General features: G+C 34.8%; 2 protein-coding genes across 2 annotated transcripts; both read left to right on the top strand.

Moving 5' to 3' along the window:
* The first annotated feature begins 2 nt into the window (after positions 1-2).
* Positions 3-6569, top strand: LOC134245125 (uncharacterized). The gene is made up of 3 exons (XM_062727385.1): positions 3-132; positions 2331-2430; positions 4187-6569. The coding sequence occupies exons 1-3, from the start codon at positions 20-22 to the stop codon at positions 4349-4351; spliced, it is 378 nt and encodes a 125-aa protein (XP_062583369.1). The 5' UTR covers positions 3-19; the 3' UTR covers positions 4352-6569.
* A 1594-nt stretch (positions 6570-8163) lies between these two features.
* Positions 8164-12404, top strand: LOC134245124 (oxidoreductase HTATIP2-like). The gene is made up of 6 exons (XM_062727384.1): positions 8164-8272; positions 9686-9850; positions 10937-11047; positions 11166-11303; positions 11491-11552; positions 11944-12404. The coding sequence occupies exons 2-6, from the start codon at positions 9686-9688 to the stop codon at positions 12143-12145; spliced, it is 678 nt and encodes a 225-aa protein (XP_062583368.1). The 5' UTR covers positions 8164-8272; the 3' UTR covers positions 12146-12404.
* Positions 12405-12770: the final 366 nt, after the last annotated feature.

The following is a 12770-nucleotide window of genomic DNA, read 5'->3' as shown; positions in this document are numbered from 1 at the left end:
AAATAATATTCAGTTTTTAATGGCCGACAGTTGTGCAGACAGTGACGACGATTCTCAGTCTAATGGAGATGAAAACTGTCAGGATAATTTACCGGGAAAATCCCAAGTCAAACAGACAAATGTGAATCCGAAGTATGTTTTTATCTCTGTTTATTTAAAGGCGTTAACGAAAGTAAACTGTTGAGTTAAAGGTCACAGCTGTCAAGTTAATATGACGAGGTCGAGAAAATGATATTTATTATCCAATTTAATTAATAGACTGACCTGTAAGTAATGTTTTCCCATCAAAACTTGTCATGTTGGCAACTGAACATGAACGTGTTGCAACCGACCGTGCCTGGAGAAGCTTGCCAAAATCTGTGACGTAATGAGTTGAAATCCTCATATTTCGCGTCATTTTCGACGGAGTGCATTCATCCCAAGGCATATTAGTCGTTGATTATTAACTATAGTTAATTTAAAAAAAGGTGTCGCATATATTTTATTTTTAGTAAAGTATACATAAATAACTAAAATGTGTGAATCATGGATCATGCATTTTAAACAAGATGCGTTAATTTTTGAAACACTCATGTCACTATATGGCAAGTGAAGGTTGAGGTCAACATTTTTCAAATAAGGTCAAAGTGCAAGGTCAAGTACAAGAGTTCAGAAATGTTTTGCTCAAAGAAAGGGTTTCTCTAAAGAGATAGTGGAATATGCAAGTAAATTAGCCCCAATCTCAACCATTCATAAAATTAAAGATGTAAGTTTTGCAAACAGGTCATACTCCAAGGTCAAGGCCATGAGTTAAAAATTTTTGATATGAAAGGGAAGATATTTTAAACAGAATCAATGTATAAGTGAAATATGAAAGCCCTAATGTCAACTGTTCCAAAATTAATTGTAGGCAAGGTTAATGTTTTTAATAAGTGAAAGTCAATCCCAAAGGTCAAGGTTAAAAGTTTAAAATTTTGGCACCAAAAGAAGTCTTGTCACAAGAAAAAACACATGTAATACATGTATTTGAATTATAAGCACCAACCCAGTAGTTATTATATGAAAGACTTTAACCTTGGCAATTAACATCTAATTTGTCAAGGTTACAGTCTTTCATAAGTATAAGGAACTCCAAGGTCAAGATCAAAAGGTACTTTTTAAGTACCCTAAAAAGGTCAGGTTAAATGGAATACACATTTGAAATATAAAAGTATGCAAATTATGACTCCCAGGAGTTGGGATTCAATATTGAACTGATTTCTGGTTTTTCCTATTCAAAGTGCTCAGGTGAGCAACCTGGCCCACTGGCCTTCTGTTATTCTTAGTGTTGAAAAGAACCCAGTCAGGATAATTAAGGAGGCTCTAAACACTGCACACTAAAGAACTCTATTTTTCTAGGATAGTTTTCTGCAGTTAGAGTGATCTGCCCTTAGATGTAAGATTAAAGAAACTGTTACATCATAGATACCGAGTGCCCCATGAAAACGATATAACCAATAGTACGAGGCAATCTATGACGTAAGCAACTTGTCGCATGTCTGATGACTTTTAAAAATTTCATTCAGAGTGTAAAAATTCAATAAAAAAAATTTGACCTGATTTCTGCCTCCTACAGTGATATATATGAAGGGGCGTGGAAAGTATTATCGCATATGTGATATGGGATATATCACCACAGAAAGATCAAAGAAAATCACCGCAGATATGCGACAATTACAGTTAATTACATGATTTGTAATAGATTAAAATATTTTTAGCATTATATAATACCAAGAGTAAGAAATGTTATTAATTATTTTCATTAATTTTCCAAATGTAAGTATATAAACAACAGTTATTTCTGCTCACAAATTGTCCATTGTCTTTGAACATTTTTACTGTGCAAATAAGACACGTACCCTATGTTCTAAATGAATGAAAAAGTCTCAATATACATATCTTTATATGATATATTTTTCTCAGAGTCCAAAAAACAGTTTCTGTTAGTGATTAGAGCTTCCTTAACACACTTATATTCAAGTGTAAAATAGAATGTAGAATTCAGTGGAGAGTTTTATTTTCAGGTTTGCTAAAGACTTTAGTATCAACAAAGATGATTTACTAAAGATATTTTGGTTAAAGAGTAATTTCTTAGGAAATTGTCTGTTTTGAGCTGAAATTATTCTTTTGAACAGTGAAAAGGGTTTTTATCACATGTTTATTCTAGATATATCCTGCATACATTTATCCACTTGATACAACTCCATCGCTTTCATAAGACCTTCATGTATATCCACAGTATAAAGAGTGCTAAAATACATGTAGATGTATATTTACTATACATGTATCAGTAGTATTCTATTTCTTTGTAGAGATTGGGATTATGAGTGTGCTGTACTTCGAGTTGTCTCTTGCCTTTTGATACTCTGTATAATACTTTTCCAGACATATATGGATTACAGGGCATTTCAGGTGAGTGGCCACAATCCTTTTATTTTAAAATATGTATTCATGTCCAGTTCACTTAATCAATTCGATATTGTCGACATCGCAGTGTTGACAATGTTGATACGATATCGTGTTTACATTGTCAACATTGTTATTATTTCTACATGACGACATTGTCGACATCGCAATGTAAACAATGTTGATACGATATCGCGTTTACATCGTCTAAATTGTTATCATTTCTACATGACGACATCGTCAACGTCGACATCACGTTGTATGATTTTACCAAGATAAATAGGCCAAAAATGAAAATCAATCTTGACATGCTGACGACTCAATATAGGCGAACACAACTACTAAGTATATAAAGAAAAACATATAATAAGAATTTAATATTCACACAACATTAATTCAGTTATCGACCAACAAAGCGATAACAATGATGTGAACAATGTAAATAAGATTTTGAAAAAAAGAAGGCAATGTTGACAAGATGTCGACACGATATCGACCAACATTGCGATGTCGACGATGTTAACGATGTAAACAAGATAAATAGAAGGCAATGTTGACACGATGTCGACTCGATATCGACCAACATTGCAATGTCGACGGTGTTAACGATGTAAACAAGATAAAAAACAGGCAATGTTGACAAGATGTCGACTCGATATCACCAACATTGCGATGTCGACGATGTGAACGATGTAAACAAGATAAAAAGAAGGCAATGTTAACACGATGTCGACTCGATATCCACCAACATTGCAATGTCGACGATGTTAACGATGTAAACAAGAAAAATAAGTAGGGCAATGTTGAAACGATGTCGACTCGATATTGTCCAACATTGCGATGTCGACGATGTGAACGATGTAAACAAAGATAAAAAAAAGGCAATGTTGACACGATGTCGACTCGATATCCACCAACATTGCAATGTCGACGATGTTAACGATGTAAACAAGAAAAATAAGTAGGGCAATGTTGAAACGATGTCGACTCGATATCGTCCAACATTGCGATGTCAACGATGTGAACGATGTAAACAAAGATAAAAAGAAGGCAATGTTGACATGATGTCCACTCGATATCAACCAACATTGCAATGTCGACGATGTTAACGATGTAAACAAGAAAAATAAGTAGGGCAATGTTGAAACGATGTCGACTCGATATCGTCCAACATTGCGATGTCGACGACGTGAACGATGTAAACAAGATAAAAAGAAGGCAATGTTAACAAAATGTTTACATTATATTGGTAAGCGATGTAATATATACAGATATAAACAAAGGTATTACTGTCATGTTGAATATGTTATGATATTAGGAGGACTAGTATTCTTACAACGATGTCGACAATATCGAAAAAACATCGTGTACTGGACATACCTCGAAAATACCAGGTGGGAATCAACCTTGACAAAAGATTGAACTCTAACTGAATAGTTCAGTTGTCATTCAAGTTTACCCCTAGTATTGGACTATCCCCTGTAACTTTGGAATTTGATTCAGCAAAAAGCTTTTCAAAAAGGTTTATTTGCTATTTTTGTAAAAATATTCTTAATTTTTTTCTGGTAAAAAGGTTAACATGTATATTTGACCTTAGGATTATACTCTAATAAAAGCTTTCCTTTTAAAAGATGCTAAATTTACCTTTCTAAGGAAACTAATCTTTTTCCAAATATCTTAAGTTCTAAATCTTGAAACTCCATACAGTGTACTGACATAATGGAGATACACTTCATTATTCTTTTTTTTTTTTCATTTACAGATGTTGGAATTCTCCAAGGATGATTATGATGAGTTACTTCCCCTTGGCTCCCCCTGTGCTTCGGACACTATTTTTGTGTGGCCGTCTAAAGGACATGGGGATTTATGGGCCTGGGAGCCCGCGGATAGAACACTTAAAGTCAATACGACATTATTTATTAGATGATATGTCATTTGTTTTACATGAATTTTAAGAGTTGTTGATATTTATCATATAATATTGCAAATATATTTTCAGATCGTACTTGGCTGTGAGTTAAGTTGTTTTATATTATCAATTTTTTAAAGATTGTTCATTTACTTGTTATGAGTCACACGCAAAAGCAAGACTGTTATAAATGGAGTCATATAGTTTCATGTATGTACAATGTATGTATGCATTTAATTTAAGATCAATTTTAGAATTTTATTAAAGCATTACATTTGATCTTAGTTTTACGTAAAAAGCCAGTTAGCATGCAGGTGCAAAGTTGCCATCATGCATACTGCCTAGTTTTTTTTTTGAATTTTAAGTTTGACCAAAGAGCCATTGGAGCCTTCTGTTGGTGTGATGATTTCTTGCCTTATTTTTCTGTACACTACAGCAGTGTTTATTGGTGCCTGGAAACGTTTCCTTACATGTTTACATGGTTTAACATTGTACATTTAATATGTACAAATGTAATTGAGTCATTTGATTTGGTGGTGCTGTTTCATACAAATTAAATAATTTTTGTCCTTATCCAAGAATTTGTGTTACCGTATAATCCCTATTAACCGCCCCTGCCCCTATAAGCGCCCCCTTAGGTCTTTTTCAATTGTCAGGAAATAAGGGCCCCCTGTACAGTGATTAAAATCAATGAGAATCGTATCAAAATATTGAAGAAAGTGAAAATTAAACTGATCTATTATCCAATTTTTCAATGGAAAATGAATAATTTAGCATAATTTGGGTGGATTATCTTCACTTTAAGTAAAGTTAGACATTATTTTATTGGTTCCTTGTATTTATTTTTTTTTCAAAAGATTTTTTGAAGTTAAAGTATGACATTGAATATCATAAATAGAGTACCAAAATAACCGCCCTCTTTTTACAATTTTCTAAGCGCCTGGGTCGGTTAATAGGGATTATACGGTATTTAGACTTTTTTAATGCAGTATGATGCAGTATGCAAAATGTTTGAGATGAAAGTTTAAACATTTTATAGAGTATTTGTTAGAGGGTTGATCCAAAAGTTACGGAAGAAACAGTTACGATAATTAATCAGACAAATAGCGGAGAGAATGTAAGTAGGAGACTTGATTATAGATGGTTTCAGTAATTTTAAGCGGGTCATGGGTCGTTTAGCTATCAGGAGAGGACAGAAAGACCGAAAATGGGAAGTCGGGCGGAAACGTTCAATGGTGTCTGACGTTGTCCAAAAAGAGAGACGGTTAGATGTTATGAAAAACTTTAAGTTTGTCCTATGGTACTGTTCAAAGAATTTTGACAGAAAACTAAATTATGTATAGAGCAAGTGTACAATGGGTGCCAATAATTCTTTTAAAAAAAGAAATATATGTGAATGTGTTTGTGAATCTCAAATATATTTAATAAAACAAAGGGGAAACGTTTTCAAAAGTGTACGACGGCGTGCATCCATCATATGACGTTATTTAGGTGCGGCGACTACCATAATTGCAGTTTGTATACAATTCGATAGTTTGAAAAGTATAAATAATTTTAATTTAATTTTTTCAGGACTGATTTGGAATAAATATAGCTTCGATCATATATAATTTCGATAATTTGCGTCGACTAGTAGCACTTTTATCAAAGTTGTGACATTACTTTTGGATCAACCTTCGTATATGGAAACTTCAGGCTTTTTTGGGGAAAGCATCAGAATTGTTCATTATTTATGTACATTCTGTTTTTTTTTTTTTAAATGAAAGTTGTAAAATATTTGTGATTTTGTACTTTTTTTATCACATCTAAATTAACTAAAGAAGCTGATACTAGAAAATGGATTGAATATTCCAGCAACTTTTCCTCAGGTACTGCTCTCTTTCAGGAGAAGTTTTAGTTGTTAGATACAAATTAATTACATGTATAAAAGATATTTAATATAGAAAAAAAATACTGTCATGTTATACCAAACTACAGTAAAATCTGTCTAGTCTGACATCTTTGTAATCTTTTTAACTGTGAATTCTTTTATAATTTAGAATCCATTTTACAACTCTCTGTATGTTTGTGTATTTTCTGGGTAAGAATTTGTGGCCTGGTGTTTGTCATAATTGTCAGGTTTCACTGTGTATTAATTTACTCTAAAAAAAGAAATAGCAGTGCCATTGTTATTGTGAATCAATTTATTTTAATGCATTACCAATTGTCTCATTAATAAATGAATGAAGAAACCTGACTTATGAAATTCTACTTAAGGTGTAGAATCTACACAAGTACTGTCAAATGAAAAGTGCTTTCTAGGGTTCATTTTACTGCATGAAATACGATCATGTTATCCAGCCTTTGTCAGAATTTTCCTGTATAAGAGGGCAGAACTAGAGATTTTGAGCACTGAGTTCACAAAATGATATTACCATTCTCATATGAGTATAATGACAAAGTCCATGTTTAGAAGTGGGAGACCCCGAATATTTGTTTGAAATGCAAAATACGTGTATGGGAGGTAGTCCAGAGGTACAACATTACCAGTATTTCCTTTGAGTTAGGGATAAAATAATATAGTTTTAGAAAAATGAAGCCCAGAAAAACATTCTTTGAATAAATGATACACAAGTAAATGATTGATCAAAGTCAAATTTTACATATAAACAAAGGCCTAACAGTATACACTTATTTAATGACTACGAGGTAAACAGTCAAAATGTTGTCCCGAATGTTGTTGCCCTCGGCCTTCGGCCTCGGGCAACAGTTTCCCAGTCTCCCCCACTACCGAGGGACAACAATTTGACTATTTTACCGAGTAGTCATTGAATAAGTGTTTTATTACCTAACCTACTATATACTTAATTAAATTGGAATAAAAAACACACAAACAATCAATAAAAAGTTTTCACAACTGTTTATTCACATACTTGTCTATTAATTAGCTAAACACGTAATATAAAAATTAAATTATATATTTTTAATTTAAAGTAATACTTAATAAATTCATAGTTTGCGTGTTTTATTTAAATTTGATTAATTATAGAGCAGGTAAATAGTGATTCCGTGATCATCAAAACGCTTGAATATCACGATGACGCTTTAAACAGGCAACAGTTCATTCTTTGGACCGGTCAACAGTTCACTGTTTCATGATCACGCAAAAACATAAAGTAAACCGTGAAACAGTTCAAAATGCCTAATTATAATTTATATAGTAGGTTAGGTAATAATATGAATCATGTCGGCCAAAGTATTATCTAATGACAGGTTATATTTGCTAACAAAATCAACATAACGTCCATAAAAATTACGAAATGTTGACTTTAAACGAGGTTGATGATAACCCTGTAACATTAACTTATCTGTCAGTAACCTGCCTCGCTTCAAACTTTTATCGTACGTGGCGTATATGGTCTCCAGTACCAAAACAAGCTGGGAAATACTCTAAACGCAGGTGATAGATGAATATTATAACATCAATAAAAAAACTAGATTCGTCTTGTTTATCATACCATGTTGTTGGTCGGACCTTACTGTCTCTATTCTGTGAAACATATAAAGAAATGTAACACGAGTTGCATTTCAGTGCAGTATTAAAAAACGCAAATACACATTTGAATAGCGACAATGTCGGATATATGTACGTGTCGTTCGTTCTATGCAGGTAGCCAGAAGTTAATCAGCTTTAAAGGAACCGTTGTACCCGATTAATAAAATAGGTCAAATTCGTCATAATAAGTAAACATAAACACACAAACGTGGACAATTTCTCCTTAACAACACAAACGTAAACATAAACAACGAACATTATTAAAAATGAAACGTAAAAAACATTCAGTATATCTTTGTTTGATGAAGGATACCTTGCATATCATTTAAGGTCATCATATTATTCAGGGTCATGATATAGGACAAAAAAATCAGTATGAATTGTTACACAGCCACAGATTTAAGGTGAGTGATTTCTAAGTCGATAATTATGATAATATAATGGTCCATGACAAATAAGAATGTGAATTGTAAAGGTGAAATCTCAAATGAATGACCGTCGTAAATCGTATTACGAAAGGGGGGGGGGGGATAAAACGCAATGTTCAGGAATTGATTAAAGGATATAATATATTTGCAACATACATAGTTGACATGAAATTTGTAGCAGGAAATGATAATTTTTTGGTCAGTATAAGTATATATTTGACACCTACATGTATGTATTTCAAGGGAAAAATACTCGTTTATATTGGAAACCACGTCAAAAGGCAAATAAATAACAAACTACTGTGAAAAATTAATCATTATTTGCCATTTAAATTAGATGGTTTGGTATCTGTGGAATAGATAATGCACAGCATTTTGCTTGATTCGACTATAGATTTACAAGAAAATGATACATCCACAAAGAACTTCTGCGCAGAGATGACTTTGAGGTTTACATAGACACTTTCTCTAAAATACAAATTCAGTTTTATTAGACATAGGTAGTTAATTCATATTTTATATGGGATTAAAGATACGATAAACATATCAAATACTCTTAGAATTTATTATTGTCAGAAACTTCGAGATAAACAAGAGATGTTTGTAAAACACTTATGCCCCCCTCCCCCCAAACTGAATTTTTTCTTAATCCAAAAGGGCATAACACTGTCAAAAATGGCGAGATCGTACCCAAAACAGAGTTTGACCTGGATATTTATCTGATAAATCTATATACTAAATTTCATTTTAGTATGTGCAACCTCTGCGAAGAAAATGAACGGAAACTGCGAATGAATGAAATTTTTCTAAGTCCAAGGGCCCCGTGGGGATCCGGGTTAGAATAGGTCCTCAGTACCCCCTTGCTTGCCGTAAAAGGCGACTAAATGAGGCGGTCCTTCGGATGAGACCGTATAAACCGAGGCCCCGTGTCACAGAAGGTGTGGCACGATAAAGATCCCTCCCTGCTCAAAGGCCGTAAGTGCCGAGCATAGGCCTAAATTTGTAGCCCTTCACCGGCAATGGTGACGTCTCCATATCAGTGAAATACAGTGTATTCTGGAGAGGGACGTTAAACAGTATACAACCAATCAATCAATCAATCTAAGTCCAAAGGGCATAACTCTGTCAAAAATGGCGCGATCGTATCCAAAACAGAACTTGACCTAGATATTTATCTGATATATCTGCATATCAAATTTCATTTCAGTACGTGCAACGGTTGTGATGAAAATGAACGGGAACTTAATGGACCGACAGGCCAGCCGACGGACTGACAGACAGACAGACAGCACCAAAGCAATATGCCCTCCCTCTTCGAGGGGGGGGGGGGCATAAATATCATAAAATGTATATTCAGATGATCACTTGTACAATGTAATTTGTTAAAAGATGACTACAGACGAGAAGAAAGATCACGTGGCATTTGTGGTCGGTTACACCGGAGAAACAGGGAAGGAAGTGGTCAAAGCGCTGTCGCTGTCCGATTCCTTCGAACGAGTCCTGCTGATCGGAAGACGGCAAACCAGTGTCACAGACAGACTCGGACAAAAATTCGTACGTCAATAGTTGACATTTGTAGAGATCAAGCGTGGTTTATAAATTTTTGCTCCCGTAGTCAAAGATTTGGGGGCATATAGTTTTTGTTCTGAGCTTTCGTCTGTCTATCTGTTTGTTTCCATTGGTTACCATTAATTTTACCCTTTGACGTTGTCCTTGAAGTTTGACCAATTTCCGAAAAGAAAAAAAAACCTCGATCCTAACTTTGAACGGTTAGTCACTTAAATTAGGGCCTGCATATTTCCCTTATATGTCCTTCTAAAGCCAAGATCTTCCCTTGGGTATCAACGATTTTGACCTTTCAGGCGCGTAGCATCGTTTTTGGAAGTGGGGGGGCCAACCTGAGAAAATTTTTTTTTTACTTACCTGAAGAAGTTGACAAGCAACAAAAAAAAAAAAAAAAAAAAAAAAGAAAACCAAAATTTGCCCGAAGTCGAAAATCCTATTTCGTGGGGGGGTGGGGGGGGGGGGGGGGGGGGGGGGGGGTAGTGACTAACTTTTTTCAAGACCAACTTACTTTCAATTCAAACTTTTTGGGGTAAATTTTCTTATAACACTACCCTTTGCTGAAATGTGGGGGGGCCAACCTTCCTTTCAGTAAACATTTTCTATAGTAAAGATAATGTCGGGAGAAAAAGTGGGGGGGGGGCCTGCCCCACCCTGGCCCCCCTGATACTACGCCCCTGCCGTTTGTCCTTCGCCTTGGAGGTTGAACCACATTATAAAATTTCGCATATAATTTTTGAATGGGTAAGGCTAGGGCTTTTATATTTCATATGTTTTTCTAGAGACAAGAATTTCCCTTGGGTACCCACTGTTTTGACCCTTTGACCTTGACACTTATCCTACTTTCAACGAACTTTATTTTTGATCATAACTTTTAAATGGTTGGTGCTAGGGCTTTTATATTTCACTGGACAATGGTATGTTTCTTGTGACATTTTTGATCGCTTGAATGGCCATGACCCTTAAGTTTGTCTTGCTTAAGGAACTTTAACCTTTGCAACGAGATGTAATACGAGGGTTTTGGTGTTTTAGAAACACATCTTTTTTTATAATGCCGTTCTTCACCTTGATTTTCAGGAGGAGAAGATAGTGGACTTTGATAAATTAGAAGAATATAACGACGTCTTCGCGGGATGTGATGTCGGTTTTAATTGTTTAGGAACGACTCGATCTAAAAGTGGTGGAAAAGTAAGACATCTTTCTTTTTAGTTTTACTTGTGATTTAATTGAACGTTCAGTGTGTGTACATGTAATGGATTGTATGACAGGTCGGTGAAGGAAAAAAAAAGATAATTTCTAATTTTAGGAAGGGTTTTACAAAGTTGACCACGATTATGTGATGAAGACAGCTGAGATTGCCAAACACAATGGATGCAAACATTTCCTCCACGTGTCGTCCCAAGGAAGCGACAAAAATAGCTGTTTGTTCTACACTCAGACAAAGGTAGATATAAATAAGTGGCCGTACGGGGAATACAACAAAGCAAAAAGCTGCTTTTCCTAGGACATATTTATATATTACTTATGGCAATGTGTTAAATCATGGCTATGTTTACTTTAAATGAAATTTTAAACAGAAAAGAAAATGTCAATTTTGAATACACTACCAATGCTGTTGGAATCTTTTATAGGGGATTGTAGAAGAGGAGCTTCAGAATTTACAATTCGAACATTTATCAATATTTCGCCCTGGGTGAGTATATCAGGTTGTAATGTATAAATTCTCACTCATCCGTGGCACTTGATCCCACCTCATCAGGGGTCCATGTTTGCTCTGCTCTTGATTTGTGATGTTTGAATGGACTTTTGAGCTTGAATACTGTTAGATACCTGTATTTTTCATACCTTATCATTATTATTTGTCATAAACATTGAGTCGCCTACCCCTTCAAACTCGTATGTAAAAATTAATAGCCAGAAGCACCAGCATATTTGACAGCGTATATCTCTTTGACTCCATTGAATTTTAAATAATGAATATTTTTCATTTAAATTTGGACAATAAACATTCCTGTGTGCTAAACCTCTCGTCAATTAAACAAACGGCGCAGTACTTAGCAACAGATTATCGATTACTTTTTCAGGTTTCTGCTCTGTGACCGCCAAGAGAGCCGATTTGGCGAGAAGCTCGTAGCGTGCCTAATGTCGCCATGTATTTGCTGCTGTGCTAAATATATAGGAGTGCCAACAGAAACTCTAGCAATAGCCATGGTTAGGAGGGCCTGCAGGCCCAATGGCCAAGTGGAAATCATAGACAATCCAACCATACATTACATTGGTTCTTGAACTTGAATGTTATTATTTTATTCATCATCCTAGTCATATCTAACTTATATGAGTAAAAACATGACAATTGTATTCTCTTATATTCACATTATTCCATAAGTCTGCTATTGAACTGTGAAGGACCATTAGAGGTTCGTGTGGTATTAGAACGGTATTGGAATGCGTTTATTGGAAATTTAAATTTTCTGAGAAGAAGGGTATTCAAAATTTACATCTTTACAACTGTAACCATCAGAATTCATAAAGGTCTTTAGGCTGAGATGTGTGTGTGTTTTTACTACTTTTAGATCATTGTAGAAAAAAAAGTTAATTCAGAGAAACTGTGTCCCCCACTTAAGGAAAAAGAATATAGCATGTGTGGACCAAGAAGGGGAGTCAGTCGGGGGGGGGGGCACTTTAAGAGGGTTGGGCGGGACAATATGGAGTTACCAGTATGTTATAAAATTTCATTGCAACGGCCCTAAAGATTCAGTCTTGAGATATCGCCAGGAATTGAAAAATTTGCCCAAAGACCAGATGTATGAAAAATCAACGAGGGTTTTTCACAGTCCATCGGGAATTAATATTTCTGGTATAGCATTTCAGTGCAAAAGCTAAAAAGGTTTCTCGAGGTATAGAGTTACAG

This window comes from Saccostrea cucullata, unplaced genomic scaffold, assembly GCF_032062105.1.
Source record: "Saccostrea cucullata isolate Sc308-1 unplaced genomic scaffold, CSIRO_AGI_Scuc_v1 ctg53, whole genome shotgun sequence".
Lineage (NCBI taxonomy): Eukaryota > Metazoa > Mollusca > Bivalvia > Ostreida > Ostreidae > Saccostrea > Saccostrea cuccullata.
Note: the sequence above shows the minus strand (reverse complement) of the source record. Positions and strands in the feature narration are given on the sequence as shown.

Bases quoted from the DNA above. Each gene is read 5' to 3' on its own strand.
- LOC134245125 (XM_062727385.1), top strand. From the start codon at position 20: ATGGCCGACAGTTGTGCAGACAGTGACGACGATTCTCAGTCTAATGGA. The intron at 133-2,330 runs GTATGTTTTTAT...ATTTCTTTGTAG, and splicing joins CAGACAAATGTGAATCCGAA to AGATTGGGATTATGAGTGTG. The intron at 2,431-4,186 runs GTGAGTGGCCAC...TTTCATTTACAG, and splicing joins TGGATTACAGGGCATTTCAG to ATGTTGGAATTCTCCAAGGA.
- LOC134245124 (XM_062727384.1), top strand. From the start codon at position 9,686: ATGACTACAGACGAGAAGAAAGATCACGTGGCATTTGTGGTCGGTTAC. The intron at 11,304-11,490 runs GTAGATATAAAT...AATCTTTTATAG, and splicing joins TGTTCTACACTCAGACAAAG to GGGATTGTAGAAGAGGAGCT. The intron at 11,553-11,943 runs GTGAGTATATCA...TTACTTTTTCAG, and splicing joins TTATCAATATTTCGCCCTGG to GTTTCTGCTCTGTGACCGCC.